This window comes from Pseudorasbora parva, chromosome 6 (genome assembly GCF_024679245.1).
Source record: "Pseudorasbora parva isolate DD20220531a chromosome 6, ASM2467924v1, whole genome shotgun sequence".
NCBI lineage: Eukaryota > Metazoa > Chordata > Actinopteri > Cypriniformes > Gobionidae > Pseudorasbora > Pseudorasbora parva.
In genome coordinates, this window is record NC_090177.1 from 26,335,186 (window position 1) to 26,360,197 (window position 25,012).

The following is a 25,012-nucleotide window of genomic DNA, read 5'->3' on the forward strand; positions in this document are numbered from 1 at the left end:
AGGCACTAAAGACGTCATTACAGGTGTCCAACGACATGAGTGAGTATTTAATGAAAAACATTTTTTGGGTGAACTAACTCTTTAAGAGGGTAAGTAGGAATCAGGTGTTGCTAATTAGATGTCTTTGATTAACTGTTATTAACTCATAATTAGATTCTCTTTCTTAAAGTTCTTTAATTAACATTACTGACAGACAGCTTTATTAGGCTACTGTTACTTTAAGACCTGGCGCACATGAAGGGGATCATTTGACATGCATCCCATTTTCTCACAAATCTACGTTCCTTCAATACTTAATTTAACTCATATCTCAGACTGCTTGCAAGGATACTGTAATTTTGTGTGTTTTTGTCTATTCAAGCATCTGAAGCGGCTCTCTGTGCATACGAGTATGTGTGTGTGTCAGACAGAAGTTCTCCAGTACAGCACTGTGTTCTCTTTTGTGTCTTATCACAGTTGAAAATAAGAGTGAGAAAATGGATGCTGTGTTAATTGCTTTAAATATTTTTAACGCGTTAACGTATGCAATACTTTTTTATTGTTATATTTTTTTTTATTTTGATAACCCTGATATATTAGCTTTTTATTTTTTATATATATATATTTATAAATATTTATGTTTTATTAATTTCCAATTAAGAGCATCCTCAGATGTACCTAAAAGTTTGTTGTGCTTGGAAAAATTCAAAATCATATATAGTACTAATTAGAACAATTTTAATCAGATACACTATTTTACATATATACATATGTGTGTATATATATATATATATGTGTGTGTATATATATATATATATATATATATATATTTATTTTTTATTTTTTTATTATTATTATAAAGATCTTGAAAAATGTGTCAGTTATGTTTGAGGCAAACTTTTCTGACATTTATCTGCGAGAGACAGTTGGACAATGACTCAAAAACAGAAATACAGTGTGGATTATACTTGTTAATTATGCACTTTTCAAAACATATAGTTTAGTCCAGGAACAAAAGAGGATTAATATTAGGTATTGCCTCGACACACCATCTTTAATATTTATATATGAATTATTTAGAATTTATATAATAATTAGAAAAACTATAAAAATTGAATTATTGTTATAATATTATTATGGACTTTAGAACATAAGATTAATTAAAGTCAGTTGCCCCCACTGATATAAAACATGAAGTATATTGTGTGCTGTTTACCGCGGTAGTTTAGGATGTTCTCAGTGTAGGCCACTATGCAGGGGAAAACACTGCTGATGAACAGCCCAAGCACGGTCGTTCCAACAAACAGAAACACTCTGTTTGTGTAGAGGATCATTAACAGCAGCAATGTAACATTCACACCAATCTTAACAAGAGAGAGAGAGGGGGAAAGAGCAGAGAGGATCCATATTCAGCAATCGTAAATCTATGATTTATCACATACTCAAGAGCCTCAAGCTGTATTTCTAACAACTGATAGCAGCAGCGTGAAGGTAAAAACTTACACAGGTAGTTTGGGTGGGTGTATACTCTAAACAGTGAAAACCAGCTCTATGTGTGTTAATTACATTGTTTCATAATAGATTACCAGGTTTGCGATGAGCAGATACACCGGCCTGAAGCGGTATGATAGAGGGATAGACACCAGTCGTCCAGCAGTGACAGCTGCCCAGAAGATACAGTTTAGGTATCCTGCCATTTTAGTGTGCAGAGACATGGGAGCTGAAACAGCATACGTGTAAACAAAGCCGGCATAGACCCCCTAAAGGTGAGGTTCAAGGGTCAAGAGTTAATATTAACTTGCAGTTCTCAAAAAAAAAAAAAAAAAACAGAAATCTAATTAGCCTCACTGAGCTTTCTCACCATAATGCCTTCTGTCATAAACAGCACCATACCACCCAAGATATGGATAACAAAAAAAGTAACCGGTAACCCACGCAGGTTATCATTCATACAGCAGCTGAAAATGTTTCCATGCCCTGAATGATAAAAAAGCAAAGTCAGTGAAAGTCCTACCGACCCAGAAGTTCTGATATGTTAGTGTAGTTCACTTGTACCTGCATTTTGTGGTTCAGGAATTTCTGTGATTTCTGGTGCTTTAGTCTCCATGGCTAACTCATCTTTGTCCAGTAGTCGTGGAGTGCTGCTCGGACAACAGGGAAGCAGCTTCTCTTGGTACATCAATACTAAAACTGCAATCGGCACAGGCAACTAGGAAAGAAAAAGACTAAGATGTCACAGAGATTCAGGCTCTTCTGCACACTGCACACAAGGCTACACATCAGCTTACGTTTATGAGAGCCATGATCCAGAAGGCGTACGACACACTGGCCTTCTCGGCCGGCTCTGAGAGCGGGGAACTCTCAGGAAGGATTACAGGGGACCTGTAGCCGGATCTGAAGTGGTGAAGTATCTCTGTGGCATTTTCTGTGCTATTACTGCTCATGCACTGCTCTGATATGAAAGGCTCTGCAATCAGGGGGCTCACAAGAGCGCCGAGCCCAATGAAGAAGTGCAGTGCCTGGAAAGAGAGTGAAGGCACAGATGGGAAACACAATTTAGAGCTGTTAAATTTAACGTATTAAAGCAGCAAGCACAGAATGAATGCTGGAGTGAATCTCACAAAATGTCCAGGTCAGTTTTCCCCCTCGCCCCAAAACCAAATGTAAAAATAAGAAATCAAATGTTCTTTTACACTAATGTAGTTCACATTGAATTGCAACCAATAAATAAACACTACTAAACATATGTATAGAGCAGATCAACACCTCCCTGAGTGATATATGTATGAAGAGAAATGTCTTCACTCACCTGCAGAAAGATAGCAGAGTCCTTTTTGTAAATGGACACAAGTTGGAAGTTTGCAATAGTGTCGATGATGCCCATAGCCAGGCCTGACACTGCCATAGCAACCGCCAGCAACAGCACATTATAGCAAAGTGGGATGATAGCAAAAACCACAGAGATGATGAGAGAGGAGAAGAAGAGAGCGATGAGAGCACCGAACAACCTGAGAAGACAAGAAAAACATGGTTATTTGTTTTTTTCCCCCTCTTTATTTCTCACATTTGTACTTTTTTTTAAACACTGTCAATTACAAATGCTAATGGTTCTCTAGTAGCTATCAACTTGATATTCCACAACATGATTTTCATTAGAACTTCAAGGACAGTTTAAAAATGTATTTGTATGTGCTTTCATGTGACAGTTAGTCAGTCAGTACGGCTACATGATTAATTGAAATAAACAAATATATGCTCTCCAAGTTTCAGAGTGTTCTTTTATTATCCACTGGTGTTTTCAGTGAATGCTGCTCCACACAAACTGCATCTCTGCATCCGCTCGGAGTTAGAGTCAACCATTTTCACAAACTTGTAATGATACGCGCTTATGAACAAAAGAGAAGCTTCAAGGTCCCCTGCTTTTTAAATCAAAATACAAGACACCATGAATTGTAGTATTTTAATATTTTAGCTGTAGCTGTAGTTCACAATAAAATGTTGTGAAATATTTTAAAATTTGTAATATAATTATTTGATAGCAATATTGATATATACATTTTCAGAATTATCAGAAATATCGCTGCTAAAATATATACATTTGTCTTTAAAACTATACAAATATTTAATGTAATTATTTAAGCTGACAATTTTTTTCATATCTTTATATAATAAATATTTATAATACATTTAAACACAATATACATATATATATATTTATTTATTTATTTTTTTTTTTTTTTTTTTTTTTATTTATTTATTTGATATATATATATATATATATATATATTCAATTGTCTTTAAAACGAAAAACAAAAAATGTGATATTTTTACAACGATTTCATATAGTTTTACAAATATGTATGCAAGTATTAAATTCTGAATTATGTTGGGGTGACCAAAAGTGCATATACTCCCTGCGGGCAACGGTGTAATAGACTGTGACAGCCTTTATATCTGACATTTAAACTGAAACTAAAAATAAAAAAAATAACAAATAAAGTGCATTACAGAAATGGAGAGCTGATATTGATCTATGATGCATCATCCGCACAGTTTACCAGCAGAGGCTCGCTGTTCTACTCACGTTTTTGTGAAAGCTCCTCCAGCCGAGCTGCCGATGAGCAGGCAGAGCTGCTGGGAGAAGAACACCCAGGTGATCTCTTGTAATGTGGAGCCAGTCTGGCATTTCAGATCTAGGATCGTAGGCCCCAGAAAGGCTATGCTCATTCCAAAGCTAAAGAACACACTCCAGTATGTCAGTGTATGTTGACAATTCCTACGGAAAAGTGTTAATATACGCTCCTCAATTAACATAGCGTGAAAATCTTTGATCTATGCCACAGACAACTGTACTGGTGTCTGGATGCTCCTTTCAGTGGGTTTCAAAACTTTTTCTTAGGTGACAGATGTCAGAATAGATGATCATTTCCCACATTTATATCCATTCACTCCACCCATTTCATGAACATTTCGACAGAGCTCTTTGAAACGGTCAATGATTTTCAGTTAAACTGTCAATGATTTTGATCCTCAATGAGATTCGTGACTCGTCGTGGATAAGAATGCGATAAGTGAGGCTTGGATTGACGACGGGCCGAGGAGTAAATTAACGGCCACGAATAGCCTACTTACCACCTCACTGTGCATTACTTTTTCTAACGATTCAACAGCCCATCGTCAATTATTCAGCACTGTTAACAGGTTAGTACACCGCAAAATATTGTTCAGATAATCTATTTTAAGACATTTTGTCCTTGTGTGAAGAATTATTTTATCCAATATTTCGTTGCTAAACTAATTCTAAAACACGTTAGTGCTAGTGATGAAGGCTTCGGCCACTGATAGCAGTCAGACCCGATCAGACATAATGCGTTTTTCATAAGTTTGAACCGCATTGCTCTTTTGACGTTTTTTTAATTTAGAAAAAGCATTTGGGCAGCAGGTTTTTTTAAATGTTGCTAGGCAACCCCTGAAACAGCTGTGCTGTCAGACTAATCAAGATAACCATCACCACAACGGAAGGCCCGGCCCGCCTCTCCATTCATTACATTTGGACAATGGGGAAAACGAGTGTCTGCCCGAAACCTGGAAAATGCTGCCTTCAGAGGACACATTTCAATGCAGGAAGGTATCAAGCCACGTCCGAATCTAATGTTTGCTTCACTTCCTGTCTCCTGGGAGACCTTCATCTGATCGATTTTTGAAGGCATGCAGCAATAAGTTACATGTATCCTTCACTGCCTTTGATATCCCAATCCCACAACGGTAGAGCTGTGAAAAAAATATGAAGTCTGAAAGTACTGTTGTAGATTATCAACAGTATTCGCCAGCAGCGTCTCCAACTAATATCAAAACTGTAAGTTTTTGTGCCCCAAGAACAGCACCGTTATTAGGCTACTAGTCATACATGTCATGTAGCTTAAGGTATTTTACTGATCAAATCTAGCCTGACAAGCCAGACCCACATCAAGATGTTTGGTCTGGAAACTCACCATTGACAGGGCTCAATCTGAGGGGCGGGATAAACGGTTGTCTTTCAAACTCCCTCTGCACGCGATAGGATAGCGCTACACCAACCAGAGCAGCGAAGGTGAAACAGAGCTTGTTGATAGATTAAACATTTGCAGTATCCGGTCGGCTAAACTCTGAACACATCTTCCCTTTTTAAGAATGACTTCAGTGCCGTTCTTTGTTCTTTTCTCAGAGAAAAGCTTAACTCCAAGTCTACCAGAGTCGCGGTCAAAGTTGATTCGAAAGACCGCCGTTCGCCAGTTTCTGTGTTTACTAGAAGCATGCAAACGCAACTCGGCCGTTGCGATTATGGCCCCACCCACCGACTCTATACACGATGTGATTGGCCCGGCAAGAGTTAGGCGAATACAGCTCAGAAGGGTATTGAGAGTTGCTAGATGACACTCGCGGGCAGGTTAGATTTGCTGCCGCTAGGGTGCATCTAGATTTCTAGGCTAGATCAAATCTTCAGCGCAGGGCTGAACATTTTTTTCTGTGTGAGTGCGTCCGTACTGTGTGTGACAACTGGTGAAGTGATATTTAACCGCAATGCGGTCAAGACCTTAATGCCCGGGACTACTTTAGCTGTAAATAATAATTGCACACATTAGAAAGTTCATAAACCAATCAGCTTCAAGCATTCAGCAGCCCTGATGTTCAGCAGTGAAAATAATGTGACCATTTCTATTAAATCAACATGTTTTATGGGATATTATGTTATCTTAAAATTCCCCAGCAAACTCCTTAAAGAACATTTCTAAAGGTTGGTTTGAAATGCTTTATTGTTGGCTTTTCAACTTAGAATAAATGTAATGCTACGTCACTGATTCTATAATCCAGAAAGCCAATGGGCCAATCATTAGCTTTGTACATTCCCAAAGTGTCAAACAATGGCCTAGGAACCCATCCTAACACTTTGTTTGAAATGTCAGAACCTCTGCTTATAAGGTCCTGGTGATGGCCTGCAAGTTTTGGCCTATCCGTTCCTTTAAAGTCAATGAATTAATGAATAGTAAAGTCTGTCATCATTTACTCACCCGCATATCGTTCCAAACCTGTATAGCCTTCTTTCTTCTGTAGAGCAAAAAAGAAGATATATGTATTATATATATTTATATTAAAGTTGAACTAATATAAAAAGTTATATTATACACATCTAGTTATTGCATAAATAAAGCAATAAAAATGTTAATTCTGGCTGTTGAATTAATTAATTATGCACAAGTGTGTCTGTACGTGTGACAATTGGCGAAGTGATACTGAACTGTTATCCGGTCAAGCCTTTGCCCAGGTCTACTTTAGCCATGCATTAGGCATACAATTTTCATGTTGCGATTAATTGGTGAAGCTTTTATCACGGTATACGGTATTATCACGATGTTGAAAAACTTTGCAAAAAAAGTGTTGTCATACTATAACAGGTTTAATCATTTTCTTATAACAAAAAGAACTGAACATTTAATACAATAAAGCAATACAGAAAAATGTGTAAAGTATATTTTACTTACTCATTTGTATTTATTTTTACTGTACATTTATCAGCACATTTATTTTTGTAGAATGCATGTCAGATGAAAATAATCATCATGGAAGAGCAATAGGAAGATGTGTAAGCGTTAGAGAAAGACATTATAGAGTTTGTAATTGTGATTCCCATTTCATTACAATGGCAAGCCATTTGCCAATTTAGCAGACATTACAAACATTCTATGTTATGGGTATTTGTGGAATATACATGCATGCCTGACAGATTTTGATAATTGAATAGATCATTTTGTATGTGAAGGCTCACACAACGAAAGAGTTTGAAAATTTCACTAAGAATCAGTTGATCAACAAGCCATGCATTTTGTTATTGCACTATTTTAAATCAATAAGAAATTCAAATCTGATGTGAACCAGAAACTAACTGCTCAGAGACCTGAACTTATTGTTTTTGAGAAAAAAAGCCAAAGGGAATTTTGTTGTGAGAATAAGGGGACATATAAATTGTTGGAAAGCAAGCAGGCTTGAGGTTCTCAACTACATCAAAAAATGGTCTGCTCTGAACCAAATCAAGCAACAGCACTATATAAAAAGGGCTCTCAAATCTGCATATCCTGGTTGACTTTCAGGTACCCATTTGGGAGTTTGCAGGAACAGTCGTGCAGATTTCTCCTAGCAACAAAAACCTTTCAGTGGCTGTCAACAGCTGATCAATGCAACTATATTAAAATGTTCAAGTCAGCCAGTTAGATTCACACACATGCTGATTTCCTCTTTATCAAGGCTGATTAGATAACAATAGACAGAGAGAGAAGTGTTTTGGGGAGTGTATGAAATGGCTGTCTTAGATCTTAGAGGAGAGGAAGCTGGCGGCAGGTTTGTGTTTTTATAATGGACATTGATTAACACAGAAAACATTTCTCACATCCGTTTTCAAGTAAAACTAACCCAAAGTGACTTATTGGAAGGTAATTGTAGACTAAGACCTCCAATACGTCTGTGACATTCTGAATGAAGACATGTTAATATTCAACATAGCTATGCCTCTGTGAATTGCAGGATGCACTTTGTGATTATGGAGATCCGAGGTGTCTCTTGGTATTCAGCCTCGGTTGCAAGTACAAGGTCTCATTTATCTCATCAGCATGATAATACTTATCTGATGCCTTCTAAAGCATCAGAGACCAAATAAAATTGATTGCAAAATGATTGTCTAACAGAGGCTGCAATTTGTCAAATCCATAATTATTATTAATGCATCGCCTGTTGTAATCAGATACCGCATACTGCATTTGCCTTACAATTTTGGCATCAACTGCTGTGCTAAAACACACAACGGATAATTCATCTATCCACATTTAGTGGTGGAAAATAGTTGAATTTTTTTTCCTTAAGATGCTTTTTAGTTGTATTTATCAACAGACCAACAGATTATGGAGTAATTACATAATCCTTCGATAACTCTTAAGCAGAAGTAGATGTGACGCTTTTGTTTCAATTATTTGGTCAGCACAACACAGTCCAATATACATTCAGGTTAATCATTTTTTGTCACATATGGCCATGACCATTTAGACCTGAATATATTATGAAAATGCAAGAGCACCGGTTACGAGCACTGGTTAAACATTGTTGTATTTTAATGTTAGGCTGATTTGTGAAATGCGCAAGGTCATGAGATGTTAAAATTTTGCAAATTGAGATGAGAAAGGGAGACCCATTACATGTGACACACAAAAGTTTTCGTTGTCCTTTTCTCAGCTCAACTTTAGTTATGCAGTGTCCTGAATCACAAATAATTATTATTAAAAATAATTGTTATTTCTCATTGTCTCCACTAGATGTCATAACACAGTGGCATCTATTTAATGATTTTGTGTGAAACAATGGAGGAATTATTGTATGTAGTCCTTCTGCGGCCATTTCACTTTTGTTATTTGGGAAATTATTTACTATATTATTTATAGTGTCTGCTAACATTATATAAAATATATATGTATTTAATATAATGGCAATGATTGCTAATATTAGACAGACAGATTTGAGAAATATTCCATAATTACTAATATTTAATACTCAAATGTTAAGGATTACAAATATAACATTATATACTATATTGCAAATATTTAATTCATATATTCATATTTGTTTTTAAATCTGTTAAATGTATGCATGTACACATTTACACATTATATCTCTCAATTATCTCACCCAGTGAATCTTTAAATATCTTCCATCTCCATCTTATCTACACACACACACACAAACACACACACACACACTGCAGGTTTGTAATTAATTATCAGATAACTACATTTAGAATTGATATTGAAATATATTTTAAAAAGAGAAAGGTACAAGAAATGTGTATTGTATTTATATTGTTTATATTTCAATACATTTATATATTATATTGCTATTTATACACACACAGACTCTTGTCCTTCATACATCCAGACATGTCTGATATTTGGTATGGGTGCCACGTCAGTGTCGTGCAGCTGGCATGACCCTCCTCCCCTGCCTGACATTTAGCAACACTTTCACTCCCAGAAAATGCACTGTGTACACACACATAAACTGGGGATAATTAGAAATCTGTATACAGAATAATTGTCTGATTCTTCCACAGTGAATTTTTAATTATCTCACACAGTGAATCTTTGAATATCTCCCCCCGCTCCTCCACACACACACACACACACACACACACACACACACACACACACACACACACACACACGCAGACACACAGACACAGACACAGACACAGACACAGACACAGACACATGCGCAGACACACACACACACACAGAGCAGGTTTGTAATTAAAACTACACAGTTACAGCAGTAGTACCATGGTCCTGACATTATCCTAGACAGGGGGGATTTCCCAAAGGACAGTCTGACGCTACTAAGCACTCAAAGGGCACTAGGCTGGCTGTATGTTGGCATGACCTCGATGTTATCTGTGCTCCATTCCAACCAAGACCAAAATAAAGAATGAAACATCCAAATCTGAGGTGCAATTTAAACAATATCACATGAGCAATAACACTTTTTATGAGACATTTAATTAGATAATGAAAGAAGAAACAATCAAGAAAAACAGAATCGGTGAAACGGAGCTCTGTACAGAAATTATCTTTAGCAAATGCTCTCCAATGTGCAATACACGCCACAAAAAGGCCATCCCAAGGTTTTAAAGGCAATAAAATCGAAACAAGATTTTCCCACATCCATTGCAAAGACCTCAACCACAACAAATCAATCTATTTCACCTTGACACACCAAGGTAGACTATCTATCCCACCGCCTTGAAGCAGTAGCAGGACCATATCCTATGCTTTATCTGAAACCCAATTCCCCTCCTCCAAACAAGATAAATGAGAGGCATGAGATGGGGCTTTGGTGGGGCTGTTTGCAGGTTGGTTACAGGCAGACTGTTCTGTCATAATTAGAGCTCTATAGACTTTACGCTGCTCGGTGCATCTGACTAAGATTGAATGGAGTCCTGGAACAGGAACGCATCTTTTCTGATGTATCATTTATGTATCATGCTTTAGTATACAAACTATTAGTATTTACTGTATTATACAGTTCAGTATACATCCTGAATTACACTCATGACTGGGAGCACTGCATCATGCTTTAGTATACAAATAAGAAGCACAATATCATGATTTACTATGCACCCTTTCTCATAGAAACTCATACTTTCAAAATATACCCTTTTCATGCTTTGGTATACAAACCATTAAAGCTACACTGTGTAACTTTTTTAGTTTATTCTTCGCTAAAACACTTAGTTCTTTCAAAAATATATGTGCTCATTAATGTTTATTTACTTCTTTCAAGTAATAAAATATTCTCGTAAGTTTATAATATGCAATTGAAAATACATACGGGTGAGGGGTTCGAATGCCGGTCGCCATGTTGCTCCTCCATCTTGAAAGTACATTAGCCAAAGAGGGACATACCCATGAATTCAAGCTTCGCCTTTCGCGTTTTAACACTTGATGGCAACGTGTCGAATGTGAAGAGGGGGTTTGCCGTGTTAATCTTGGACTAAATCGGCCACCGTAGGAGTTTAAACAAAATCAGAATTGAGAGGAACAGAAACTAATATTCACTGGATGGTCATATACCTTTACACCGCTAGATGGGGGAAAATATCACACAGTGGAGCTTTAACACTACATCATGATTTAGTATAAAAACTAACAGCATTGCATCCCATGCTTTATTATACAAACTACTAGCATTGTATCACTTTAATACATTAACTAGCATTGCATCCCATGCTTTATTATACAAATTATTAGCACTGTATCACTTTAATACATAAACTATTAGCATTGCATCCCATGCTTTATTATACAAATTATTAGCACTGTATCACTTTAATACATTAACTATTAGCATTGTATCACTTTAATACATAAACTATTAGCGTTGCATCATGCTAAGCATACAAACTATTAGTACTGCATAATACTTAAGTATGCATTGAGTATCATGCTTTAGTATACAAACTAGTAGGAATGTATTGCTTTAATTTACAAAGCATTATCACTAGCCTATATTATGATTTAGAATTCAAGCTATTAGTATTGTATCATGTTTTAGTATATAAACTATAAATATTATATCATCCGTTAATGTACAAGCACTAACATGCTTGTGTATAAAAAAAATCTTAACACTACATTACACACTAATATTCAATTGCTGTAACATGCTTTAGTATGCACATTATTATTTTATTCTTTAGTATGCACGATGCCTTTTTGGCGAGCAGATCCGTGAGAACGGAGCGATGAGCCTTAAGTGTCTCAGGGAGAAGCTCCGGATGGGTAAAAGGACGAGTCACGACAGTGAAGAACGAAAGAGGACCAGGTCTGGACTATTTTACTTTGTGTTTTGTTATGTTTTTGTGTGGCTGCATCTGTGAGGGGCTGCCACTTTACTTGCGTTTTGTTGTGTTTATTTTGATATATTAAAGTATGTTTAACGTTTGCTGGATCCTGCCGCCTCCTTCCCTGCCCACAAACCTTGTTGTACTGGTGCCAAAACCCAAAGGAGGAACGCACTGTCAAAAAGCCCTCACCGCTGTGGAAAATCCCCAGAACCATCGAACATAGATGAGTCTGCCAACATTGACACTCGAGGCAGTGAGCTGGAGTGATTTGCCGGGGGGATGGACTAACCTGCTGCCGTCCACCTGGGCTCTGGAGGAGTGGCTGCCATCCAAAAGGGAGCGGAGGAGTCGCCGCTGGTTGCTAAGGGTTGGAGCCTGCTGCCTTCCGCCATGATGGGGAGGAGTAAGGAATGGGGGACTCCTGTTGGCTGCCCAAACCCGGAGGAGCCATCACCATCCACCAGACTTATCCCCAGGGATAAGTTACCCCGAGGTTACCCCCCTTGGCCTGCAAGGGTATGTGCCAAACAGGGTGTGGTGGCCAAGAGCCATGGAAACGGAGCTAGGCCAGTGATGGATAAAAAGAAAAGTGACAACAGTGAAGGACTTTAAAAGCATTAGCGTTGTTTAAAGTTCATTTACGCTGCACAAATGCTTTTGCGTTTTTATATTTCAAGTACAAATATCTAAAAATGATGAGTTAAATCTAAAATCTAAAGTAAACACATTTTAATAAAAACAAGTTAAATGATCTGCCAGTGGGGAAGAAAAACAATCCTTATGCAAACAGAAACAAGATTATTTTTCGAAATAAGAAAAATACGCTTCCTGGTAAATTAGTTTTTTCCCCCCAGGAAACAAGGCTAAATACCTTGTCATTTTTCTTATGAAGAAAATGCATCTTGATTTAAGAATCTTTAGATATTTTGACTGGAAACAACAAGACAAAAAAACAAAGAAAGAAAAGCATTCTTTGCAGTGCAAGTATTCATTCATTGCACAAATTTCATCATAAGGAGTGAGGACACCGTCAAAGTGACAAAAATGCCATGTTCTTTACACGGGATCCTGATGTTCACTTGATACCTCTTTAGAAGTAACCTAATAATTAGTTTCCTTTAGGATTTCCAGTGGATGGATTCATTGATGTCACGTATAGTCCTGTCATCACAATATCCGAAAACAATTACTGTATGGAAGGATGTCAGATGGAAGGGTAGTCCGAAATATATGCTGTAACCACCACCACAGCTGTTAAATACAGCTTTTCCTGACGGATTTTAATATTTAATATCTTATCTACTCAGAGTTGATTGAACTAACTCAATTCAGCTGTTCTGAAACCCCCAAAATATCCCATCTCAGGATCAGTCAACTTCCAGAGTTCATATTTTAAATTCTGAGTTGGCTGAACCTCCTTGTAGAAAGCATCTCTCTACATCGCTAACTCAGCTGGATTTGATTGTTGACATTTGGCATGATCTTGGATTGTTTGGTTCTTCTACGCTCATCCTGGACTTGCTGTCATAGCAACAGGTCCGTAAGCTTTACCCTGCTCTGGAGCAGCTTATTTCATGTAAACAGGATTAGATTTCATCTTGAGGTGATACTTAAAATCTGTCACAGCCACTGCTACTTTATTAAGTGTTCATTACTGAACCAGGGGTAATAATAATCACTCACATCAATTAAATAATAACAATAATAATAATAATAAAAAAATGTGATATTTTAAATTTGAATTAATTTTTGATCGAATAATTATTTTAGAATTGTATTGGAGCCTTACACAAATGATGTAACGCATTCTGAGCATTAATTTGCATTAATTTGAGTGATGACGGATATTGTGGGAGTAGCTTGATGCAGCCCAGAAGATGCAGAGAGCTTAATCTTGACCCTTAAGAAACTTGAGTTAATGCTGTCACGTAACAAATCTGTTTCAAATTGAATTAAAGATTAAATTAATTGCTAATTACAACATTAAAATAAAAATGTAATTGGTGCACAAATACTATTTATTAAAATCATGAATATACATAATTGGGAATCATGTTTAAAAAAAAAAAGTGCACATTTAATTTATCAATTATAATTTTCATGTTGGTTTGGGCATTTGGCTGTTTCCTTATTATTATTTTAATTTGTCGAGTTTTTGCCATGTGGCTTTTTTAATTAAATTATGTCATTACATTGCTGTCTTGCACCCAATCGCTGCATAGCGGATTGTAGTTTTGAGTATTAATACACATCTGCCCTCTTTAGGGAACATGAGAATGTGCAGTAATGTTAGACAACTTAATCCAGATATTTTAATCCAATCCGCATATTCTATTGAAGAACCAAATTAGCCAGAAATCAGTTATCACGATTAAAAGATCTGGGATCTGTCAAATCATCTCATGTATTAAGTGATGTACGAAGAATGTAGCCCTGGACTATTTTACTGTGTTTTGTGTCATGTTTGTGCAGCAGTCGTCCACGAGGGCCTGCCGCTTAAGTTTCGTTTAGTTGTTTGTTTATTTTGATATATTCAAGTTGAATGTTCTCGCCTCCTCCTTCCTTGACCACTAGGGTTGGACATCGTTTTGATTTGAACGATTCTGATTCCGATTCCGATTCTTACTTTCGATTCCGGTTCTTTTCGATTCTCGATTCCGATTCTTTGAGGGGTGGAGTCAAAACATGTCACATCGATATTCAATGCTATTTTCAATACCACGGGGGAAAAACGCTGCATATACTGTCAATTAGATATCTTTTATATAATATTTTTTTTTTGTCTGTCTTTTGAAAGTCTCCTATATAAACATTGATCAATTACTATTAAAATTCTCTCACAAATATTTGCTAACTCAATGTATTTTTTACAACGGGGTAATTGTGTTGCAATAGCTTACACACAGCACAAGTAAGCTTGATTTCGAATGGTAAATTGAATTTAAATAGACGACAGTCAAGATGCATGAATTACTCAACAGTAATTCAATAAGAACAAATAAACATATTACAAAAAATAGCACAAATAAATAAAATAGAATAAAATATATAAAAATGAAAGAGTGCTTTATTTTTTCAGGTAGGTCTAACATTCAGGTAAGAAACTGAATTAAAAAATGCAAAGTGGCTAACTAAATTTAAAATAACATTGGATAATGTTTTTTGCAAAAAAATAAATAGTTTCATATAAAACCATTAAAGTTACACACGTTGATCAGTCAAGAGCAGTGTGAACGTTTGTCTTTTTGTAGTTTGATTTTGAATAACAAATGACTGCTGTCCCTTTAAGAACTGCCGCACTCATGGATCCTGAACACTTTTCCTGTTACTCATTCTTCATTTCTTCCTGAATTGTTTACAACTGTGTTTACATTAATACTCTTCAAGATGTGCACTGACAATTTGGTTGATTGTATCTGACCAATAATAAGCTGGAAAAAGATGCAAATATTTGCACTTGTATGTCAGAGGGGGCTTTATTACGGTATGTGTGTGTGCGCTTCAGATGTGAGCCTGAAATCTGAGGGATTCGTAGAATTATGTGCAATCCCGCGCGAAATTCAGACCGATCACACACACTAACACTAACACGCTGTCGTAAGGAAAAGTCCAGCAAAACGCGCGTTCGCCGTGTAACCGGGCTGAGTGAGAATATGCGGCTGCGCGTCAACTCTCTGTCGGTCAGAGAAGGAGAGGAGAGCAGAGCGCAGCTGGGATCGATACTGTAGAAACTGAGCAGGCTATCATATCTTTTCAGATATTTCAGTATAGATATTTTTGACAACAATAGTTGCACTGTGCGGACCCAGGCTTTTTAAAAGTGAAATAAATCCACACTTCAGAGCGCCGTTTACCGGGCTTCATCAGGTGGCCATGGAAACCAAAACTTGCGCGTTTGGAACCGATGATCGGAACCGAAAACAAATTTTCTAAACGATTCCAATGGAATCGTTATTTTTTAAACGGTTCCAAGTTGAAACCGGTTCTCGATGCCCAACCCTATTGACCACAGACTTCGTTACAGCTTTATATCCATTTTTTTTAGCAGTTTTTTGTTGAAGAGCAGAAGTTGAGGTCTCACGGTGGTAAAATTGTTTGGTTTTAGTATCAGTCTCAGATTTAGTCTCAGATGACATCTCTATACATTTCAACCACATGGTAGAATTGGCAGTCGTTCCCTTAGGCATCATGTGCCGTGGTAGTGGGTCAAAGCATTCGCTAGTATAAATATGCAACTATAATGCATGTAGGTATGTTAATATACAATGGTTACATACCATTAAAATTGGTATTTATATCTTTGTAAGATTGCCAAATCTATAGAACAGTGGCAAGGAAAACTAACTTTACTGCATTTGTTTTTGTCGGGAGCACTTCCGTTGTGTTGTGGCTTTTTCTCTGTGTTGTGGTTTAATTCATTGTGTTTTGGCTTAATTTCGCTGTGTTGTGGCTTTTTCATTGTGTTGAGGCATGATTTGGTTGTGTTGTGAACTTATGTTGGCTTTTTAAATTTCGTTGTGTTGTGCACTACTGGGCCACTGTAGGAATGAAGTTGTCTTTAGAAACAAATTGCAGTTTGAAAACTAATTTAGAAACAGATTGCAGAGAATGTCAATTTGTATTTCATATGTAAAGACAAATATAAGGCATGCTAGGGGAAAAAATAAAGGTAAATCCTCTTTGCTATTCAGCAGTTGTTTAGACAACAGTGGAAGTCTGAGACAAAAAACAGTCTTCCTTGCCCACAAAAGAAGGACTGTGTTATGATTACAACACTGAATACCATCTGAATATGCAGATTAAGAGGAAGATTCTATGACGGTTTCTGAGAGGTTTAGACTGTCCTCACACACAACCGTCTGGCTGAGAGAAGATAAGATGTCCATAATTCTGATGAGACAGCTCTTGTTTTGGCATCCACAACAGCAACAATTTGTTTTAAGCCTTGCCTTTTAGGACCACATGAAAAACACTGTCTCAATGAGGCTGCCAAACGCCCCACAAAACCAGATTTGCCCATAAACAATCTAGCAAGCCATTTGTAATACATCTTAAACAATCAGAAATGTATTTCCATAATGAGGCATAACACTTTTTATATGCAAGCAGGGTCACTTTAATGATCATCATTTTCAAATAACCTTGAGCAGCGAGTCTATCATAAAGCCATGACCAGATTACCACCACCTCTGATGGATAATGAATAATTATAGCTTCAGGCCTGGTTAATTATTGACGCTTTTGATATGTGAGGTGAGTGTCAATGGATGGATATGAAAATCCAGATGCTGCTTGATCTCATAGACTGTCTGGACGGGTGTTCTGGCCTGCTGATAAGTCTTTCATTACAACACTCTCTCGCCCCTGGAGCCTTCGTCCTCCCCTGCTCCTACTCCCCTCCCCCCGGCTGTGTCCTCGCTTAAAATAGAGCTACAAACAGACTGGACCTGACCAGACTGACAGCTGAGGAAGAGGGAGAGCGGGAGAAAAGAGAGAGAGAGAGAGAGAGAGAGAGAGAGAGAGAGAGAGAGAGAGAGAGGAGAGAGAGAGAGAGAGAGAGAGAGAGAGAGAGAGAGAGAGAAGAGAGAGAGAGAGAGAGAGAGAGAGAGAGAGAGAGAGAGAGAGAGAGAAAAAATGAACACATCACACATTCCTCTATACTTAAAGATCTCTAAAGCCACATGACTTCAACTCTTTGTCTTTAATGTCATCTATATTTGGTACTGTACTCCAGTCCTAAATGTTGACACAGTTCACTTTCAGCACTTACAAAAAAACTTTCAGTTTTGAGTTTATCAACAAACAGACCTAAAATATTCTACACTCATGGGCATAGCCAAATCTTCGTCCGATCAAATGCGTTCCAGACTGAGTCCCGCCGCCAAATACCACCTGCTTCTTATTACCAAATAGAATATAATAGCTGCTGGGTCTGAACATGCCAACTTCCTTATTATATACCAGGCGGAAAAAAAACAAAAAACTAAATGTGGTGAGAAGTAGTATGCCTGAATTGATAGTATTATTTAAAAAAGGAGAAAAAAAAGTGGCAGAAAAGTGCCAAGGCTTTTTTTCTAATGGTCGCAAAGATAGTTTCAAAAACAAACAGGGATTTGGTTCACATCAGTTGTTGATTGGATGGAGGCATATCTAAATGCAGAGCTTGGTCTGGTCTGCTCTGGTCAGGCTAATCACATCGTGTATAGAGTCGGTGGGCGGGGCTTAACATAATGGGCAGAGTTGCGCTTGTGTGCTACTAGTTAACACAGAAGCTGGCGAACAGCGGTCTTTCGAATCAGCTTTGACCACGACTCTGGAAGACTTGGAGTTAAGCTTTTCTCTGAGAAAATAACAAAGAACTGCACTGAAGTCATTCTTAAAAAGGGAAGATGTGTTCGGAGTTTAGCCGATCAGATACGGCGAAGTTATTACTGTCAACTAGCTCTGCTTACTTTTGCTCTGGTTGGTTGTAGCGCTATCCTATCGCGTGAAGAGGGAGTTTAAAAGACAACCGTTTATCCCGCCCCTCGGATTGAGCCCTGTCAATGGTGAGTTCCCAGAGCAAATATCTTGATGTGGGTCTAGCTTGTCAGGCTAGCTGATTGTAAGAAAGAAGTGGAATTTAAGTGGACTAAATGATTGGAAAAGTCCAGCATACACACCAGAGACCAGTCTGACGTTCCCAGTTATATTTTGATAAAGAATTCAAATCAGTTACAATTTAGAATAATTGTCTGGTAACTATGTAGGAAGTAATGCAGGACTAAGGAGTATTACTACATTAACACTTCAGCTACTATTTTTATACCAGTAGCCCTGTAACCCAAGACTGGTTTCCCACGGAAGCTAAGCAGGGCTGGGCCTGGTCAGTACCTGGATGGGAGACCAACTGGGAAAACCAGGTTGCTGCTGGTAGAGGTGTTAATGAGGCCAGCAGGGGATGCTCACTCTGTGGTCTGTGTGGGTCCTAATGCCCCAGTATAATGTTTGGAACACTATACTGTCAAAGAGCACCTTCGGATGAGACGTTAAAGCTACACTGTGATATTTTCTCCAACATGGCGACCGGCATTCAAACCCCTCATCCGTATGTATTTTCAATGGCATATTATAAACTTACAAGAATACTTTATTACTTGAAATAAGTAAATATACATTAATGAGCACATATTTTGAAAGAACTAAGTGTTTTAGCTAAGAATAAACAAAAAAAAGTTACATAGTGTAGCTTTAAAGATTGAGAAGATTGCATCAGTTGTGCTCCTTTTTGTCAGACTGATCTCATGAAATGGCGTATGTATGATATGCCATTTCGTATGCCATTTTGGCATGCTATCAAGACGCATAATAGCTTTTTAGCGTGTTTATTAACGCTGTTTCACTCACACACACACACACACACACACACACACACACACACACACACACACACACCCTGCAACCATCACAAGAAACATTCTGCATTTTTACATTTTCATAAAAACATAATTTGGTATGTTTATAAATTCATTTACATTGGGGGGACCGACACACTCACACATAATGGTTTGTTTCGGAATAGACATTCACGTGGAATCACATGCGGGGATGATGGTTTGTTTCGGCGTAGACATTTACGCGGAATCACACGGCGTAGACATACATGCAGATAGGTCTAAATGCGTACAGATAACACGCCACTTGGCTTTAGAAAGTGACATGTATGTTTATGCAAAGTCAAGATGCTACCTAGTCACTCTGCAGGAACTACTAGTGACCTGAGGGCCGTATTCACGAAACATTTTATCTTACCACTACTAAGAATTCTCCTAAATAGCTGTAAAAGTTCTTAGGAGTTTCCTCTTGAAAAACAATTCACAAACCTGCTGGGAGCAACTTTTACTAAGGAATAGAGAGAAATCTTCAGCTAAGAGCAAGGGCGGGGTTGACCTTGTTGGTATGGATGTCATCACACTTACTAACTATGACCACAGTGATTGGCTGACAGGCAAGGAGTCTCTGTCCATGATTAAATTATAGAAATATTTTGTTGAACAAGGTTTCATGTTGCTATATTCAAATAAAGATTTTAAAAAGTAGGCTGAGTGTCAATAATTAAACTAGTATATGTTCAGCTAATTGTCAGACTCTAACAGACTGCAGAGACTGCAGAATTCAAGCAAAGTTTGTGAGGAACACGTTCAAACTGTCTATCTAATCAGTGCGAGAGGCGGTATATACACATCTGAGAGCCAACTCACCTACCTCCACAGTTTCCTGCATATATAGTGTCTTTGCTGCAACAGCCATTAGGATTGTTTAGTGATTTGGTCTTAGTGACTTGGGAGTCCTCTTGACTACTCCTAGTGTTTCATGGATTTAGGATGAAGCTAAAATGCCTTATGAAATACTCTTAGAGCAAAAATTTAGGAGTCCTAAAATTAGGACTAACACATCCATAACAGTTTCTCCTAAATCGGCAAGTTAGGAGCTACTTTTGGCCTTAAGATGTTTTGTGAATATGGCCCCTGGACCATTACTTTAAAGGGTCATGAAACCCCCCTGCTGCAGCGGTGTTTTTTCACACCTTCGATTTGAAAAGACTTCTTAAAAGGGGAGTTGTCGACTGTGAAAAGGTGGGGTGGGATGGTATTGTGTGGAAAGAGGGAATCGTTTGCATAAATAGGGTAGTTTCATTAGGCGCATTAAGATTAGCAATACCAACAGCAGCAGTTAGAGTGGTCCTGAGACATGTTCTTGGTACATGTTGGCATTGTTTACCACAGTGAGATAGATTAAATGAGGGATGAGTACAGCGAATGAGAGAGCTATGAGTGGCGTGCAGCAGAGATCGCAAATCATTCAGCCCTTCAAACCAGCATAATTCAGTAAGAAATTAAAATAAATGTTATTCTGCATTTGCAAACGTGATAAAACTATATTTGTCCAAATTTGCACGCTGTTTGGCAAGATGAACAACACGCCGACGTGATAAGAGAACGTGAACCACCCACGAACATGCGATGCGATAGACGTGTAATTCTAGATCAGGGGTAAAAGCGAAGGGGTTTGAGGCTTCATTCATAGTCTCGACCGCGCATCTGAAGCACAGAGCGACGCCGTGTTGCCGTGACGATTCGCGCTGTCACTCGGCAGCTAAATCTATATTTGTCCAAATATGCAGCACACTGTTTCACTAAGAGCCCGAACACATGCGGTTTACTGCATGTCTGCAGTGGTGGAGGAAGTACTGAATCTCAATACTTAAGTAAAAGTACAAGTAACTAGAAATATATTTACTTTAGTAAAAGTAGAAGTACTACAACGACAATCCTACTTAAGTAAAAAGTACCTGATTTTAAATGTACTTTAAGTATTAAAAGTAAAAGTACTTGCATAAAAATGTATCCTCTTAATGTCTAATTCTCATAACTAAAAAGAAGAAAACAGTATGAGCGGTGGCATTTTAATTGAGTTACTTTAGGGTAAATGTAATTGTTCTTGCCATCTGTTGCCTAATTTACATTCTGATTTACAATTCTGCTTATCTGCAAAGTTAAATGTCATTTTTCTGAAGCAACAGTCTCATCAGCTTTGATGTATTTAAATCTTCATATTTATGATATTTTTACCTTTTATAAAGGACATTTTCCCCTAATCTTATTAAATATAGGCTATGCTTCAGCTTTCCCTTTATATTCTTAAATTTGATTAATAAATTAAATTAGAATAAGATACAATAAGGTTTTTACCAATCAAATTAAATAATTAACACTGAAAAATTACAACTGCACTAAATAATGCTATGAGATTGTTTGAACTAAAAAAAGTTAACTAAACCACCAGTATATGGCAGCAGGTGAATCCTTATGAGAGAGTCATTGAGTCGATTCGTTCAAATGGCTGATTCGTTCACGTTCATAAATGAGACACTCGTTTATGAATAGGGCATTGAATCTTGGCGGCAGGTGAATCCTTATGAGAGAGTCATTGAGTCGATTTGTTCAAACGGCTGATTCGTTCATAAATGAGGCAGTCGTTTATGAATAGGGCATTGAATCTTTGATTCAGTAACGCACTGTTGCTGTGCAATCAAGGGGGTAATCTAGCGCTCGGAAAGCGTTCCCCTAGGGGCTGCCATTGCTAACCAAGCCATCACCTGCTGTTAGCATCCCATTGACTCCCATTCATTTTTGAGTCACTTTGACAGTGAATAACTTTACATCTGAGACGTTTAAAGACTCCATTTGTCCATTGTTTATTTCTAAAGAAACACGACAATGCATAAAAGGCTCTGTTACCTTGTATCTTACACTATCGCCCCGCAGAAGCTGTTTTTGTAAAAATAGGCTAACGATTGCGTCATAACCAACCCGACTCTGTCGCACAGTTGAGAAATTACCGTATAGACCTGAGGAGACGCTCGCAGGCAATCTTTTACTGTCTATGAGACAGTCGGGGGGACGTAAAGACATAAAGTCTGATAAAGTCAAGGGGGAAGAATGGGGAGAAGCCCATAGTGAGCCAAAAGCAACAGGAGAAAATATTTAAACAACGTGATTCAGCTTTCACTTTCCACAACTACTAGAAGACCTACAGCTGTCAGACAGGAGGCTCACGTCACATCTACGTCCTCAAGCTCAGTCGGAGCCTGCGCAGTTCGCTCAGCCATCAGGAAGTGAGTGCCCCTGGTTGACTTCATTATTTCGCCGTTGACGTCAATGGGGTCGCTGTGTCCATTTCTTTTACTGTCTATGTGTGCAATACGTTATGGTTCGGATGTGGAAATCTGATCTTGGAAATATTTCCGCTGCTGAAATAGAACAAAAGCAATAAAGCAATCAATAAAATGTAAGTGACTTGATGTTAATTAATTGTTTATGGAACTGTCAAATGAAATCAGTGTCACATTTTCTGTCGTGATGGTATTCAGGAAAACTACACTCGTTGGTCGTGTCATGTGATGTTTTTTTAACTGTTATGAAATATAAAAACTAAACATTTTGAATTTTTAATGCAGTATGTTACTGAGTTTCTTTGTGTGAGCGGGGCTGATTTGTTTCCATTTCTCCTCGAGAGGCTGCGCGAGCCTCAACAGCGCAACCGTCAATTCATTAGCCTATAACGTACATTATATATTATTATCCGGGCAAGCCTTAATCTCGAGCCCTGAAACTGATCAGACAATGTAACGAAAATGTAACGAAACGTTGTAGAAATGTAGTGGAGTAGAAAGTATAATAATTGCTGCAAAATGTAACGAAGTAAAAGTAAAAAGTATGCACCATTTATTCTACTTAAGTAAAGTACAGATACGTGAAAAATGTACTTAAGTAAAGTAACAAAGTATTTTTACTTCGTTACATTCCGCCACTGCATGTCTGTGACCACAAATAAAACGGAGAGGACGTGGCTTTGGATTCTTGTTGATATTTCATCAAAAATATTGTTCATTAGCCTACAGATTGGTTATTTTGCACTCCTGACATAAATTACATAGTCAACGCTTGCAGGTTCGACGTGCGATTGCTCAAGTTAATTTTACTTTACCGAGCCTTTGTAGCAAAGGCTTCCACAGATGGCTCCGCTTACAGCTCGCTCGGCGCCCTTACGCTACTTCGTATCAGCATAGCTTTCCTCCTTGACTTTTCCGCACGCTGCTTTCAAAACTTCCCCACCATGTCTCTACAATAATGATGGAAGACGAGCCTGACAGAAGTGACTGTCTCATGCATATTAACTAAATTATCTTGTATGCATACTACAGTGCAGGGATTGGACTGAATGAGCTTTATGTCATGAATATATATCGAGAATCGCTCGGAGCGGTCAACGTCAGCATGTACCCAGCAGCCCATACTTGGGCCGAAAAGCACACGCTGACGTCAGCATTTGTGACGTCGCTCCGACTCAGCTTTTCAAACCGGAAGACAAAAATCGCTCGGAAAAAAGCAAAAATAACTATTTTTATGAGTACCCTTAGTGTTTTCAATGATGTGCAGCCTATCCATATCTGTTTACATCTCAAAAAAAGTGTTTTGGGGTTTCATGACCCTTTAAAGTGAAATATATTTAAAGTCTTTTAAATATAATGGCCCAGATGACTAGTAGTCTTCGAAGAGTGATTAGGTACTTGAGTAATTAGTGATGCATTTAATGACCACGTTAAGAGAAAAAAAATCTCAAACACGTTAATGTTGTGATTAGTAATTGATGTGTAATTATTAATATTAATCATTCATAATAAGATCATTTAGATATATTAATAAAACAGATAAGGTAAATCTCCATTTTACTTTTTTTAAGTGGTAACTTATTGGACCACTCATACCAACAGATGCAGGTTTAAAAGCCATTCAACCCTAAACTAGCAAGTCTGTCCTGAGATCTTACAATTCGTTTACTGTAAGAAGCTTAACATAACTGAAACTCACCAAGTAAAAAAATGCAGCAGAAAGGCACCACTAACCAAGCCTAACGGAACAGATCATATACAAAGGGATTTTCTCTCTCATTTCACTCTTCAGTCAACAACACGAGGCAGGGTGGCGGGAGAGAAGGAAAAACTGCAGGAAAGGTAATTCGCAAAGAGTGCCGTCCTTGCCAGGAATTTGGCACGCACGAACAAAGAAATACCTCCAAGAATTTGCAAACACAAATGTACACATTCTCTGCATCGATGCACAGCAACCACAATCTGACAGAAAGGGCATCCAACGATACTCTATCAAGTATTTTTTTCAGGGCATTACATTTCATCTTTCAAACTCCATCAAAAGCCAAAGCTTTTTTTTGCAAAAAAAGTTCTTTAACTTGATGAAAGTGAGTGCAGAGGCCAGAGGCACACGGCTCCTCAGGGGAAGCGGCTGGTGAAGTTGAGTGTGCTGGAGGACTCACATGGCTAACCTCAGTGTACTCGCTCTCTCTCACCTCAGCCCTGCTGCCAGCTCTCTAGCCAAGCGAGACAGATCATTCCCCAGCAAACGCTAGTAGAGAGAAAATGGTAGAAACACAAAGATGGGGGGTAACAAGAGGGATTCGGTGAATGGGATAAGACGCCGTTGGTGGGAGATGAACTTTGAGATATGATTCAAGACAAATTCAGCACATGTATCATGAGCAACAAAAAGGACAGAC

General features: G+C 37.9%; 1 protein-coding gene across 5 annotated transcripts in view; it reads right to left on the reverse strand.

The window, feature by feature from the left end:
* The window catches only part of mfsd4ab (major facilitator superfamily domain containing 4Ab), a 32,394-nt gene that overhangs the window by 3,455 nt on the left and 3,927 nt on the right, over window positions 1-25,012 (reverse strand). The window contains exons 1-9 of one of the 5 annotated variants that reach the window (XM_067446485.1): window positions 12,186-12,466; window positions 6,528-6,564; window positions 4,064-4,213; window positions 2,789-2,987; window positions 2,268-2,498; window positions 2,035-2,188; window positions 1,841-1,956; window positions 1,566-1,739; window positions 1,196-1,343 (exon numbers count right to left, since the gene is read on the reverse strand). In XM_067446485.1, the coding sequence (XP_067302586.1) occupies window positions 1,196-1,343; window positions 1,566-1,739; window positions 1,841-1,956; window positions 2,035-2,188; window positions 2,268-2,498; window positions 2,789-2,987; window positions 4,064-4,213; window positions 6,528-6,564; window positions 12,186-12,288 (1,312 nt within the window). In that variant the 5' untranslated portion in view covers window positions 12,289-12,466. Of the gene's footprint in view, window positions 1-1,195; window positions 1,344-1,565; window positions 1,740-1,840; window positions 1,957-2,034; window positions 2,189-2,267; window positions 2,499-2,788; window positions 2,988-4,063; window positions 4,559-6,527; window positions 6,565-12,185; window positions 12,467-25,012 lie in introns of those variants that run through there. The other 4 variants (XM_067446489.1, XM_067446488.1, XM_067446486.1 and 1 more) reach the window with 4 other exon arrangements.